We start from the raw sequence: 12,780 nt of genomic DNA, 5'->3' as shown, positions 1-12,780 counted from the left end.
AGTTGGGCTCAATTGTTCCTGAAAACTCTGGGAGGAGCTTAAAGGATTCAGGATGAGGCTCCGCTGTGAGTGACTCCACGAGCGGTCCTGAGACCATCTTTGCGATCTGGACCGAGAGTGTTTCAGGATTGTCTAACAGCAGGCAGAGAGGAGTTTCAGTGAATGGTCCCTCAGTGCCTTCGGGTTCATTGTGCAGCAGTCCTCAGGGTTGTGGACGCGCTCAAAGTACCACAAACAAACCAGGTGCAGATCAGTAACAGATATCTGGCTGTGATATGTATCACCGGGTTTTACACCTGCTGTCTTTTTTGGACGGTATTCCTAGCACACCAGGGCAAAATCTTCCTCAAGAATAGCTCAACAAAAACTTGAAAAAGTGTCAGTCAAAAATTGACAGAGGGTAGCTCTCTCCAGATCTGCTCTACCTGGCGTGGAAAGAAAAGTAATTATGGCAGCGTGCTGGGGTGATGCGTACATGGGCACTGTGCATATAATTTGTTACATGAACGATGCAGGCACAGAGCCGAACGATGCAACCTACTAGCACGCAGGGCTACTGCTCAAGAATTTTCAGATACAGTCAGACGCCTGGAAAAAATTCTAGGTAAGGGATCTGCGGCTACAAGTCTCTATCAGATGCATATTTCATGGCAACATATAGCTACTGGTATATTATGGGGATATATGTGGCTGTCCTCAGCACACTCCCATAACTCTTGAGTTTACAGGGATACAGTTTACTGCATCACGTCAATGTGACAAAGATGTGAGTCAGAATGCCACAATGTTTGAAGGTGGCTGTGATAGGTTTCTCAATGGTTCTCGACACAAGGACTTGCTACTAAGCAGGTTTGAGCTGAAGTGGCATAAAACCATGAAATGCTCCAAAAAATACAAAAGATACAAATAACTATTAAACCCTCCACCCAAAAGAAACAGGGGTCCTTCCAATGTCAGAATTAAATGACAGGGTGGCAATGAGTTGGGTCAAAAAGTCGCAGTGTGCAATTAACACTTTACTGGGGGTCCAGTAGTTTGCATCCTCAATGGTTTACAGTTCAGAGGAAGAATCAATCAAATCAATCAATCAATCCTAGTACTTGTAGAGCGCGCTACTTACCCGTGAGGGTCTCAAGGTGCTATGGGGTGGGGGGTGCTACTACTGCTCGAAAAGCCAGGTCTTGAGGAGTATTCTGAAGGCAGGCGGGCAACTAGAGCCAAATTTCGGGGGGGGGGGCTGAAAATATTTCGGGGGGGGCGGGGGGCTAATTCTTCCAACCACAGTCAGAGTGGCAGTAAGAAGGGGTGAACACACAACAAAAGCCTCATTTACAATTAATGGTCTTTTAAAGACCTGTTAAGTACTCAGGTGGCTGCAATTAGATGCACGCCAGCCCACGAAGACGTGTCAGCCTGGGCTGACACACATGACGGGGTGGGCTGAAGCCCCGTGAGCCCAATGGGTGTTGCGCGCCTGTCTGAAGGCAAGTAGGTCTTGGGTCTGCTGTATGTGGGTAGGGAGGGTGTTCCAGGTGTTGGCGGCGAGGTAGGAGAAGGGTCTGCCGCCGGAGGTCGTTTGTTGGGGGACGGCGGCAAGGGTGAGGCTGGCGGAGCGGAGTTGGCGAGTGGGGGTGTAGAAGCTGAGTTTGCTGTTCAGGTAGGCTGGTCCGGCGTTGTGGAGTGCTTTGTGTGCGTGGATGAGGAGCTTGAAGGTGATCCTCTTGTCGATCGGAGAGCCAGTGTAGGTCTCTCAGGTGGGGGGTGAGGTGGCTGCGGCGGGGGACGTTGACGATCAGTCGGGCTGAGGCGTTTTGGATGCGTTGTAGTCGTTGTAAGTGTTTGGCTGGGATTCCTGCGTAGAGTGCGTTGCCGTGGTCCAGTCTGCTGCTGACGAGGGCCTGTGTCACCGTTCTTCGTGTTTCGGTCGGGATCCACTTGTAGATCCTGCGGAGCATGCAGAGGGTGTTGTAGCAGGAGCAGGAGACGGCGTTGATCTGTTTAGCCATGGAGAGGGAGGAGTTGAGGATGAATCCTAGGTTGAGTGCATGGTCGGTGGGTGTTGGTGCTGTTCCCAGGTTGGCCGGCCACCATGAGTCGTCCCAGGCTGAGGGGGTGGGTCTGAGGATGAGTACCTCCGTCTTGTCCGGGTTCAGCTTAAGACGGCTGTTCCCCATCCAGTTGGCGACGGCCTTCATTCCCTCGTGGAGGTTGGTTTTGGCGGTGTGTGGGTTTTTGGTGAGGGAGAGGATGAGCTGGGTGTCGGCGTAGGAGATGATGTTGAGGTCGTGGTGGCGGGCTACTTGTGCGAGGGGGGCCATGTAGATGTTGAACAGCGTCGGGATGAGCCCTGGGGGACGCCGCAGATGGTGTCGGTGGCTTCGGATCGGAAGGGTGGGAGGCGGACGCTCTGGGTTCTGCCGGGGAGGAAGGACGTGGTCTAGTCGAGGGCCTCCTCTTGGATTCCGGCTTCTAAGAGGCGTGTCTTTAGAGTGCGATGGTAGACCGTGTCGAAGGCGGCTGACAGGTCCAGGAGGATGAGGGCTGATGTTCTGCTGTTGTCTACTCGGCGACTGATGTCCTCTGTGGCTGCAACGAGGGCTGTCTCAGTGCTCTGGTTTCGTCTGAACCCGGACTGGGACGGGTCCAAGATGTTGTTGTCTTCCAGGTGGCTGGCCAGCTGACTGTTGACGATTTTCTCGATGACCTTTGCCGGGAACGGGAGCAGGGAGATGGGCCGGAAGTTCTTAAGGTCCTTGGGGTCCGCCCTGGGCTTCTTGAGAAGGGCGTTGATTTTGGCGTGCTTCCAGCTTTCTGGGAATGTCGCTGTTTCGAAGGAGATGTTGATGACCTTCCGTAGTTGGGGTGCGATGGCTGCATCTGCTTTGTTGAATACGTGGTGTGGGCATGGGTCTGACGGAGATCCTGAGTGGATGTAGTTCATTACGTTGCGTGTCTCGTCGTCGTTGACGTTGGACCAGGAGGTCAGGTGGGTGGCACTGGTGGTGTTCACAGGGGAGGTGAAGTCTGGCTTAGTCGGGGCGGTCGTGGTGTTGAAGCTGTCGTGGATGTCAGTGATCTTGTGGTGGAAGAAGTTGGCTAGTGAGTCGCACAGTTCTTGTGAGGGCGGGATGTCGTTGGCGTTGACGCTGGGGTCGGAGAGTTCCCTTACTATGCTGAAGAGCTCTTTGCTGTTGTGTGCGTTGTTGTCCAAGCGGTCTTTGAAGGGGAATCTCTTGGCTAATCTGATGAGGTGGTGATGTCTACGGGTGGCGTCCTTGTGGGCTGCGTGGTTGTCCGGTGTGCGTTCGTGGAGCCATATCTTCTCCATTTTCCGGCATGTGTGTTTGGAGGTCTGGAGTTAGTCGCTGAACCAGGTGGCTCTCTTGCTGGCGTGGTTGCTGGAGGGTTTCATGAGCGGGCGAGGGTTTTGACGCAGTCGTTGATCCACTGTCTTAGGTTGCGGGCTGCGGCGTCTGGGTTGGTGGGGTCGGTCGGTGGGTTCTGGGCGAGGGTGGTGATCAGCCGGTCTTCGGTGACTTTGCTCCAGCAGCGGCAAGGCAGCTGATGGGTGCGGCGGTGCGTGGTTGGTTTCTTGAAGGTGAAATGGATGCAGGGGTGGTCAGTACAGTGGAGTTCGGTGGTGTGGTTGAAGGCGACGTGGGTGCTTGTGGAGAAGACGGGGTCCAGCGTGTGGCTGGCGGCGTGGGTGGGGGGGTGACGAGTTGTCTGAGGCCGAGGTTGTCGATCAGGATGGCAGGGTTGGCGTTGTTGTTATTCTCGAGGTGGAGGTTTATGTCCCCAAGGAGGATGTAGTCCGTGGAGGTGAGTGCGTGGGTGCTGGCGAGGTCGGCGATGGAGTCGCTGAACTGAGCCCGGGGTCCGGGGGGTCTGTAGATGAGTGTTCCTCTGAGGGTGGTGTTAGGGTCGGTGTGGATCCGGAAGTGCAGGTGTTCGGCGGCGTTGAGAGTGTCGTCTGCGTGGGTGGCGACCTTGACGGTGGACTTGTGGACGATGGCTATTACTCCTTCGGTTCCGTTGACGCGATCCCTGCAGGTGATCTTGTAGCCGTCGGGATGGCTATGGCGATGTCGGGTGCCGAGGAGTCGTTCCACCAGGTCTCGGTCAGGAAGGCCACGTCTGGGGCGGAGGTGTCGAGCAGATCCCAGAGCTCGACGGCGTGTTTGCGTGCGGAGGAGTATGCAGCGGAGGTGATTGGGTCCAGTCCTTGGAGGTTTGGTGGTTCTGTCACAGGCGAAGCTGCAGGTGCGGCAGGAGAAGGGTCCGTCGGTCAGTTTCAGGGCTGCCTGGAAGCAGGTGTGGTTTCGGCCGATGTTATGTGCGTGGAGTGTGCTGGCGTCGTAGTGGAGTCTGGTGTCGTGGCGTTCGCGGGGTCCAGGGGTTCTGGCGCTGGGCGCGGTCCAGGTGAGGTTTTGAAAGTTTAACACAATCAAAGTTCAACATAGGGGATATTCGTGTTATAATAGCACTCAAGAGGGCCATCCATCCAAGGGTAACCAAAATTCAAGAGCTGGCAAGTCATGGTCAGGATTTTCAGTTGAAAAACTGCACCTAGAGTAAATTAGATACCCACAAACCTACTATTTTGGACAGATAAACTGGTGTTAGGTTGAAACCAAGAACAATTATATTTTTGGTGCAGTAAGAGATCTAATGGGAGAATTCACACAGAACTGGAACCAGTGTGACTAACTGCAGTAAACGTCCCTACTGCAAGGTTTACAGTGAAGAGGAAAAATGTAAGTCCACCCGAGGGGAGGAAGGGGGGAAGAAAAGGGCAATAAAGGGCTGCCACAAATGACATTTGTTCTTAGGTTGGATTTAGCCAGCTGGCCTACAAGGAAAAATCATCGAGACAGCCATCATGTGGTGTCCAGATAGCTGGGCCTTGCTCCTAGCCCTCCTGGTTGAAGACGTAACACCTTTCACACAATGAGCACTAGAGTCTTCTCTTCTTCTGGGGAAGTATAACAGCAGCGAGTGCTAGGTCCTTCGCCTAGAACAAAATTGCGACTTAAAGAGTCCTGCTTCTGGCATACGTCCCTCTGAGCCGGGGCACAAAGGTTCCTCCTGAAGTCCAGCAAGGCAGAGCTACGTAAACAATGGGGTCAGTATGTATCTTGCGGAAACGGCTCTTTTACGAAGGCAGGGCCAACTAGGGCACTAGACAGGGCACTTAAAAACTGAAAAATTGTACTAGTCCTGCAGGTCTGGTACCTTAAAAATCTCCTCGACCTAACTGCAACCTACTAAAGGCATCTTTATTGCTCATTCCGTTTGTGAGCAATAAAAACGCCTTTAAATCTTGTTATCTTGTCACATTTGCTCCATTTTCAAAGACAGAGGACAAAAGTTAGTTTGTCTTCCTACTCGCCACTAAGGGCGAGTAGGTTCTAAAAATAGCTTGCCCTCATTAATTCTTTTGTCGAGCCCTGCTAGATGTTTTAAAAATTCACTTTTTCAATCAGGAAGACATGCACATTATGTAACACAGATTAACCCGGCAATGTAACGTGCGTTGCATCCAGACTCCCTGAGTGGATGCATTCGGTTTGCTAGAAGGTGCCCAGCAGAAAACAAAGCGGTACTTCAGACACTATGGAAGGTGAAAGAAGAGGTACATTCCTATAATCCATCAGACATCCGTCCCTTTCACAGGGAATCATCATTGTATTCAGGCATTCAACCTGTCCTGCGAAGACCAATGTAAACACTGCACAAGACATATCGCAGACACACCACACATGCACCCATCTACAGCCAACCACCCGCCAAATGTTTTAATGATAATAACACAAATGTTTATGTAAAAAATTAACACACTTCAGTATTGATGACTCTTAGTGAGCTAATAGGGGGACGATGTTTCAAGGGTGTCTTGAACATTCTTCCCCGGTGATTTAGGATGTCTCCTGGCCTCAAACAAAGGTGCACACTCACCCTTATCATGCTTTAGGTGCTTAGTGGCCGCTCTTTAGGATGTATCTGTCAGCATACAGACAGCCACCCCTCGCGTGCCAGGGAGAGAAGTTCAGTTGACTATGTATGAGGATATTCTTGTGTAATTTGACCAAACAGGGAGCAGCCAACTAAAGTGTACATCTGCCTTAAGACACTATAATAGGTCTAATCTGCTCAGAGCAAACGAGAGAATAACTGAAGTGAAGTAGTTCCAACTACTTTGGAATCTGTAAATGCAGGCGAAATAGGCAAGGGCCTTGACAACAGTAAAAGCTCTACGATGGACGCAATATGAAAACAGTGCTGAACGAATTTCAGGCCATGATTGTTCTTGTATTTTTATAGGTCTAGGAGGGCATCTATGATCAGAAAGGGAATAGTCCAGTTTTTGCTCTTTAGGAACCCCCAATAAAATAAGACTACCTCTTGGGGTACATTAACAGGCTGTCAGGGCTGGACATAAATCGGATATTAGTAATGCTCTGAGAGTGGAGAGAATCCCGGAACAAATTAAGGGAATACAGAGAAGCAAAACTACCCAAAACCCTTGTACATACAATGTATCATGAAGAGGCAAAGAGACAAGGTATATACCCTAAAGGAAGATTATTAATTATGAATATTAACACAAGGAAACTCAAAACGCTGTTGTTGCTTGCAAATTCTGATGAGAATATCCCAACAAAAACAAAGTTGCAGCTTGGTCCAAGTTGGAGACTCCTGAAGGAAGGAAAGTGGTCTCAATATCTTCATTTGGCACAGCATTGATTTGTCCCCAAAATAAGTTTTTAGCAGAGTCAAGAAAAAAAGTGACAGTCCTATTCAATGACTCTCAGATCATAATTTTCCCCGTGTAGTGCTACTAAGAAAAGTCGAAGAGAAATGAAACTGGTAACAAAAGCCTTGCTAGACCTTGGAGCAAAGGCAGGAATTCTGTTCCCTGATAAGATGAGACTAATCAGAGATGACAAGTTATATGTATTTTGGACTATATAGCAGGCTGGTTCTCTTTTGAAGATTAGGAGGGTCTCGGGTAGCAAAGGTGAACAAGAGAAGATTAAGTAAAGTTCAGAATTGTGGCGCATATACATGTGTGGTCAAGTTTCATAGTGTTCAGTGTTAGGAATAGTGGAAGGTATTGGTTCCAGGCATATGGTTTGTTGCTGGTCGAGGTGAACTGAGGTCCCTAAAAACCATGAAGTATTTTAGTTTTCTCCCCATGGGCCCTATGAGTCGCACCTTTGTAAAGTGATATTTTTTTACTTTATTTTTATATAATCCGTTGTCATTTACAGTTTTATCTAGGGTCTTCTCCACCTAGACTTCTGAACTAATTTTCAAATTGAATAAAGTTGTTTTAAAAAAAAAAAACAGCTATCACTTGTCGGATCGACAGAAGATGAACCCTGTAAAGCGATGAAACACCTATAATTGCACCGGATCAAGTAAATAACTATTTTGTCTCAATGAATACTATAGAACGAGATTTAGAAAAAAATACCTCACAGTGCAACACTCACTGCAATCATTCCAATTGTGATCGTTTGTGTCTTGAAAAAAATTTGAATCTGTGTCTTTGACCTCTGTTTTCCGCTGATTGCCATGACGACTGCCTCCTTTTGGACTGCATTCACAGCGCGGGGACACACTGATTATAGTGTAACCAGGCGCTTTATAAATGTTTTTTATTATTATTATTATTATTGAGCAGACTGTTTGTCATGATTCACCAAGGCAATCTTTCGAAGGGCCTGAAATAATTCCAGTTATTCTCCCAACTCACCCTTTCTCCCCAGAAATTACCATTACTGGGGGTCCTGATAATTCCACAGGTAGTGAAGTAATGAAAAATATTTTTGGGAAATAAAGTGGGAAATCGGACTTACCATACTGCACGTATTCCCCGCTATTCTGCACAAAGACTTTGCCTGCTTGTACTAGGTGAAATCTCGGGATAGAATACCACTCCCTAGCGGTGTTCCTGATTAACTAGTTTTTCAGAAGGGCCTGCTAACTGCAGTTATTAGGCCCATGCGTTCCTGGGCTCCTCAGAATTAAGGAGCAACTCGTAATGAGAACCGAACTGTCAAGACAAGACCACAAGTGTTTTAAGGATCGTCTGGAAAGTTGTTACACCACAAATGTAGCACCATACAGTTTTGAAGAATCTTTTTCTTTCTAATGTCTCTACAAAAACTCTTCTCTATTTCTACTCATCCAATGTTAGTTTCCCTTTACTCTGAGTTTCTCACTTCTTTTTTCAAATTCCATGAACTGTTCAACATACTCCCTCATTTCTCGTTCATTCCACCTTTTTTCCGTCTCTCACCACCAAACTATTACACACTATTCCATATGAAAAAAGACAGAATAAATCGCAATTTTATCTGCTAGCATATAGAAGCAATAATCACTGTTTATAAACTGCAAGAGTACATAAAATAAAAACACTAACCAATAGTCCGATAAGTGAGCTGCAGGCCTTCAGGAGGTCCTTTCTTCACCAGATAAGGTTTTATATATTTTAGTACATCACCCAGGTACTCCAGACATTTGGACACCATAGCGGACTTTTCTGTCAAGGTTTGAAGTCCAGTGTAAACTCCACCTGCAGCCTAAAAAGGAAGAATGTAAGACAGAAAGAATTCTGTCAATTATTCGCAATCTGTATCTATGTACAAAAGATCCAAGAGCTTTTTCAAACTGAGCTGGCTCTTGTTCTGTGGAGACTAGTCAACATCACAATGTACCCTCCTGCATACCGAAGGACTGTGAAAGCAGAAAAGTCAACTACTGAGGTAGTACTTGTCTCTGGAAGGTAGAGTCCAGGTACAATGGTATTAAAATGTGTCACTTATTCAAAGTACCACAGCTATCCTTTGTCAAACCCACTGGTCCACTGCACCTTCCACATGCAGGTTTCAGAACACTTCTTTTTAAGGCTTTTCCAACTCCACCCCAAAGGCAGAATTCTTTTCTGCAATGGTTGTACTAATGATTTAGGGGTTATCTGTGTCATGGATGTATCAATAATCTAACTAAAAATGAACTTGGGTGCAAGTGGAGTGATACTGCTGTGAAAGTTGTGCAATGAGTAAAACTAGAGCTACAAAACTTTGGCTTGGAATTGAAAATTTAATGATAACAGGTTCTCTAAGTTGCAATTACAAGCAGGTAAGTGTATCTTAATAGCCCATTATTATCTCCTGCAAACCTTGGAATAAGAAAACAATTTAGGTCGTGCAGGAAGAAAGAGTCCAACAACATCCAGCAACACATTCAGAGAAGCACTTGGTAAAGTGGGTGGCACAAAATACCTTTAACAAGTGCCAGAGGCCATTGCTATACAAAGTTGATCATGATGACCGATGCATTTTTATGTAATAAGCTTAGACGGCCTCCATCTCCCTATACTCGGCCAGCCAATTCTGGCTGTAGGCGACATGCTGTGTATTACTATGCCCAATCAACAGTTACTAACTTGACGTGCTTGGATCTGCTCATAGTAAACAACTGAACTTCGCGACCGGCCTGTAATGGATTGTAGGCGGCTTGGTGTGTATGTGACTTGCTTTATGGTTTGCCAATAAAAAGATTTGATCCTAACAAGTGCCAGGGGAATGGTGCCACTGCAGGCTAAAGGGGAAGATTGGTTGAGAGACGTGGAAAGCCTCCAAATTGACATAAATGTGTAAAGATCCCTTTTTCAGAAATCTTGTATGCAACTGATATACATGGAGTGCAACCCATATAAAAAAACATTAACCCACATGTTAGTGTTTAGCCTGAGGGTAGTCAACCTTTAAATAAAATGTAGGTGAAGTGTACTTCGGCATTAGTGTGATTTATACAAGATCTTGAAATCTGCACACGACCTCCAATCCCAGTAACCGCATAATATAAGAAAAGGATCAAAAGATGATCCCAATCTTTGAGGTCTAAGTTATAATAGCAACTTAGATGGCGTTGACAGAGCCTAAAGATGAGCAGTGGGTTTATGAAACAATGGTTAACTATGGTATGAGTCACAGAACAATAAACTCTATATTATATACTAGCAGTCCGTCCCGACGTTGTCCGGGGATGAAGTAGAATGTGTGCAAAGGTTGTAGTAGGCAAGCAAACTTTATTGTAAAATTAACAATGAGCTTGCACGCCGTCTTTTACCTGTTTAGTTAAGTTGTGCATATACGCTAACGGTGTTTGTCCATTGCTGTGCAACATGTGCATCCGCTTGTGCAGGCTGTGTTAGGACCGGCTTTGTGATATGTGCCTCCTCAGCGGTAACGTTTGCAGCTTGTGGGTGCTGTGTAGTCCATTGGTGTGCAAGTCCCCGACAGCGTCGTGGGCGATGTTGTGTGGCTGGTGTGGCTGGTGTTAAGTCCTTTACGCTGATAGTTTAGTGCGTGACAGCGTGCACGCGACGCTGCGCGTGTGAAATAGCACTCTGTTAAATGTTTTTAATCCCCGCTGCTACGATGACTCGCCTTAAGCCCTGCCTGAGCACCGGAGCAATATGTTAAAGTGTGTGGCGTCTCCATCCGCGAGCGTGTTTGTCCGCTGTAGTTCAGGGCAGTGGTAAATGCGAAGTGTGTGCTCCCCGCTGGTACGCTGACTCGCCTCAGCACCCGCCTGAGCACCGGAGCAATATGCTAAGACGTGAGCGTGTATTTCCGCTGTAGTTCAGGGCACTGCTAATTGGTAAGTGTGTGATGTCCGCTGCTACACTGAGTCGCCTCTAATGCCGCGCCCCGTGAATTCCGCACCCATCGGTTTGGCCACGCCCCTAGCACAACGCCCACGCCCACAAAGGAGTACTGTGAAGGGTTGGTTTTCATGAATGCCGCGGCCATTGTTGTGTGCACACGCCCACAGCACAACACCCACGCCCACAAGGGACTACTTTGCCCCTAAGGTTCTTTTACCCTTGTAATGTATATGGTGGCCAGCTGTATAGCCTATGTCCATCTGCTGCAACTGTCCTTTCCAATGCTGTTTTGGTGTTGTGATTGGTGCTGTAGTTCCTGAGCTTACCCGCCTCAAAGGTTTGGGCTCTCTCTTTATAATAGTAGTATGGATAGAGAGCAATCCGAACAAAGTATTTTCGTTACTATGCTTTTTAGAAATAATTCCTTTAAGACAACCTTAATATGTGCATAATACATATGTTAACCCCAAATAGACAAAAATATTTCAATTATTCATAAGACAGAAACGAATTATACTGTATAATATTTTATTTTTATAGTAAAAAAATATATTTAGTATTTTTCAGATGATAAAGTATTCACACGTGAAGAAATGTGCAATGATAAGTGACATAAAGAACATTGCATCAAAAAAAGCTAAAAAGACAAAAGAATCTTAATTTTTTTCTTTGCGATTCAGGTAGTGGAGTCTATAAAGGTCGTGGTCAACGGCATTTCGACCTCAAGTTATTGCAAAGTCATCATCAGGGCAGTAAGCACCCAATATCTAAAGGTTCAAAGGGGCCAACTTGTATGGGTTAATGGTGGACTCAAGATTATATCCTGGATCTGTCTGATTATAAAAAGGGGAATAAGAGAGAACAACTTGCTTTGTATATTGCAGGTAAGAAACCTTCATACACATAATTAGTGACAGCTAGTCCACAAAATCTCCCAATAGGGGATATTTTGCACCATGTTGTAGAGGAGGCCCTAGAAGGAATAAGGGCCAATAGCTAGGAATAGGCTATAGTGATAAGTGGCAAAAAATGGCCACTTACCATTATAGCACTTAGTACTCTAATGGTATGGTGGATCACTTGTCACTTATAACTGCATATTTCTTTACGTGTTTGAGTACTTGATCGTTTGAACAATACTAAATATATGTTTTTACTGTAAAAAAATGTTATACAGTAAAATTGGCTTCTGTCTTATGAATAATTGAATTATTTTTGGCTATGTGGGTTTATCATGTGTATTATGAGCATATTAAGGTTTTCTTAAAGGAATTGGTTCCAAAAAGCATAACAGCAAGGAAAATATGTTTGGATTACTCTCTACATATAATATAGTTTATTGTTCTGTGACTCATACCATAGTGAACCTTTGTTTCATAAACACATTGTATCACCCCAATTTCTCAGAAATGTTTGGGGTTACCCTTGCTTTTTATATTAAAAATGAGCAGAGAGTATGGTTTCCCATATTAATCAGTACTGCTGAATGTGATGCCACAGCTCACACCAGATTATTACTAAAGGACAAGGGGACCCACTAGGTAAGCAAGGACCTGGGGTATCAATTATGTTAAAGACAAAGGTCCTTGACAAGGAAAATGAACACTCCAATAATTATAGGCCACAATATGCACTATAATGAAAAAAAGTCCAGCCGGACTTTAGAATTTATTCAATGTTTAAATATATTAAATCAGACAAACTAACAATGAAACAGTGGGACACAATCCTGCATCCACAATGCTACACAAACATTAGACAGTACAAATAATTAGGGTATCTCAGGCATATAGAAGAATGGAGCAAAAAGGAAAATTTGCAATGCATTTGCTTCACATATGTGGGAAACACAAGGTTTTTTGGCACATAATATTACACTAGTGTTTAAACCACATATTGTGTCGACGGCGTTTCGATCCAGTTAATAATGATGGATCATCATCAGGACATTCATTGCTTGCCTGAATTAAAAGCCTATATTGAACAGGAAGGAAGGGAACATGTAACAATACATTAATCAACTGTGTTACTCATAGGAAATTGCTAATGCAACCACATGCCAAGTTTTTGGTGCTAATCGTCATACAGGTGCG

General features: G+C 45.8%; 1 protein-coding gene across 3 annotated transcripts in view; it reads right to left on the bottom strand.

Annotated features, from left to right (window-relative positions):
• Positions 1–12,780, bottom strand: part of MMS22L (MMS22 like, DNA repair protein) — a 602,587-nt gene that overhangs the window by 153,210 nt on the left and 436,597 nt on the right. For all 3 annotated transcript variants that reach the window (XM_078648222.1, XM_078648223.1, XM_078648221.1), the window contains exon 18: positions 8,435–8,594. In XM_078648222.1, the coding sequence (XP_078504348.1) occupies positions 8,435–8,594 (160 nt within the window). The remainder of the gene's footprint in view (positions 1–8,434; positions 8,595–12,780) is intronic.

This window comes from Lissotriton helveticus, chromosome 6 (assembly GCF_964261635.1).
Source record: "Lissotriton helveticus chromosome 6, aLisHel1.1, whole genome shotgun sequence".
In the NCBI taxonomy this organism is placed as follows: Eukaryota; Metazoa; Chordata; class Amphibia; order Caudata; family Salamandridae; genus Lissotriton; species Lissotriton helveticus.
This window is presented reverse-complemented; position numbering and strand designations above follow the sequence as displayed.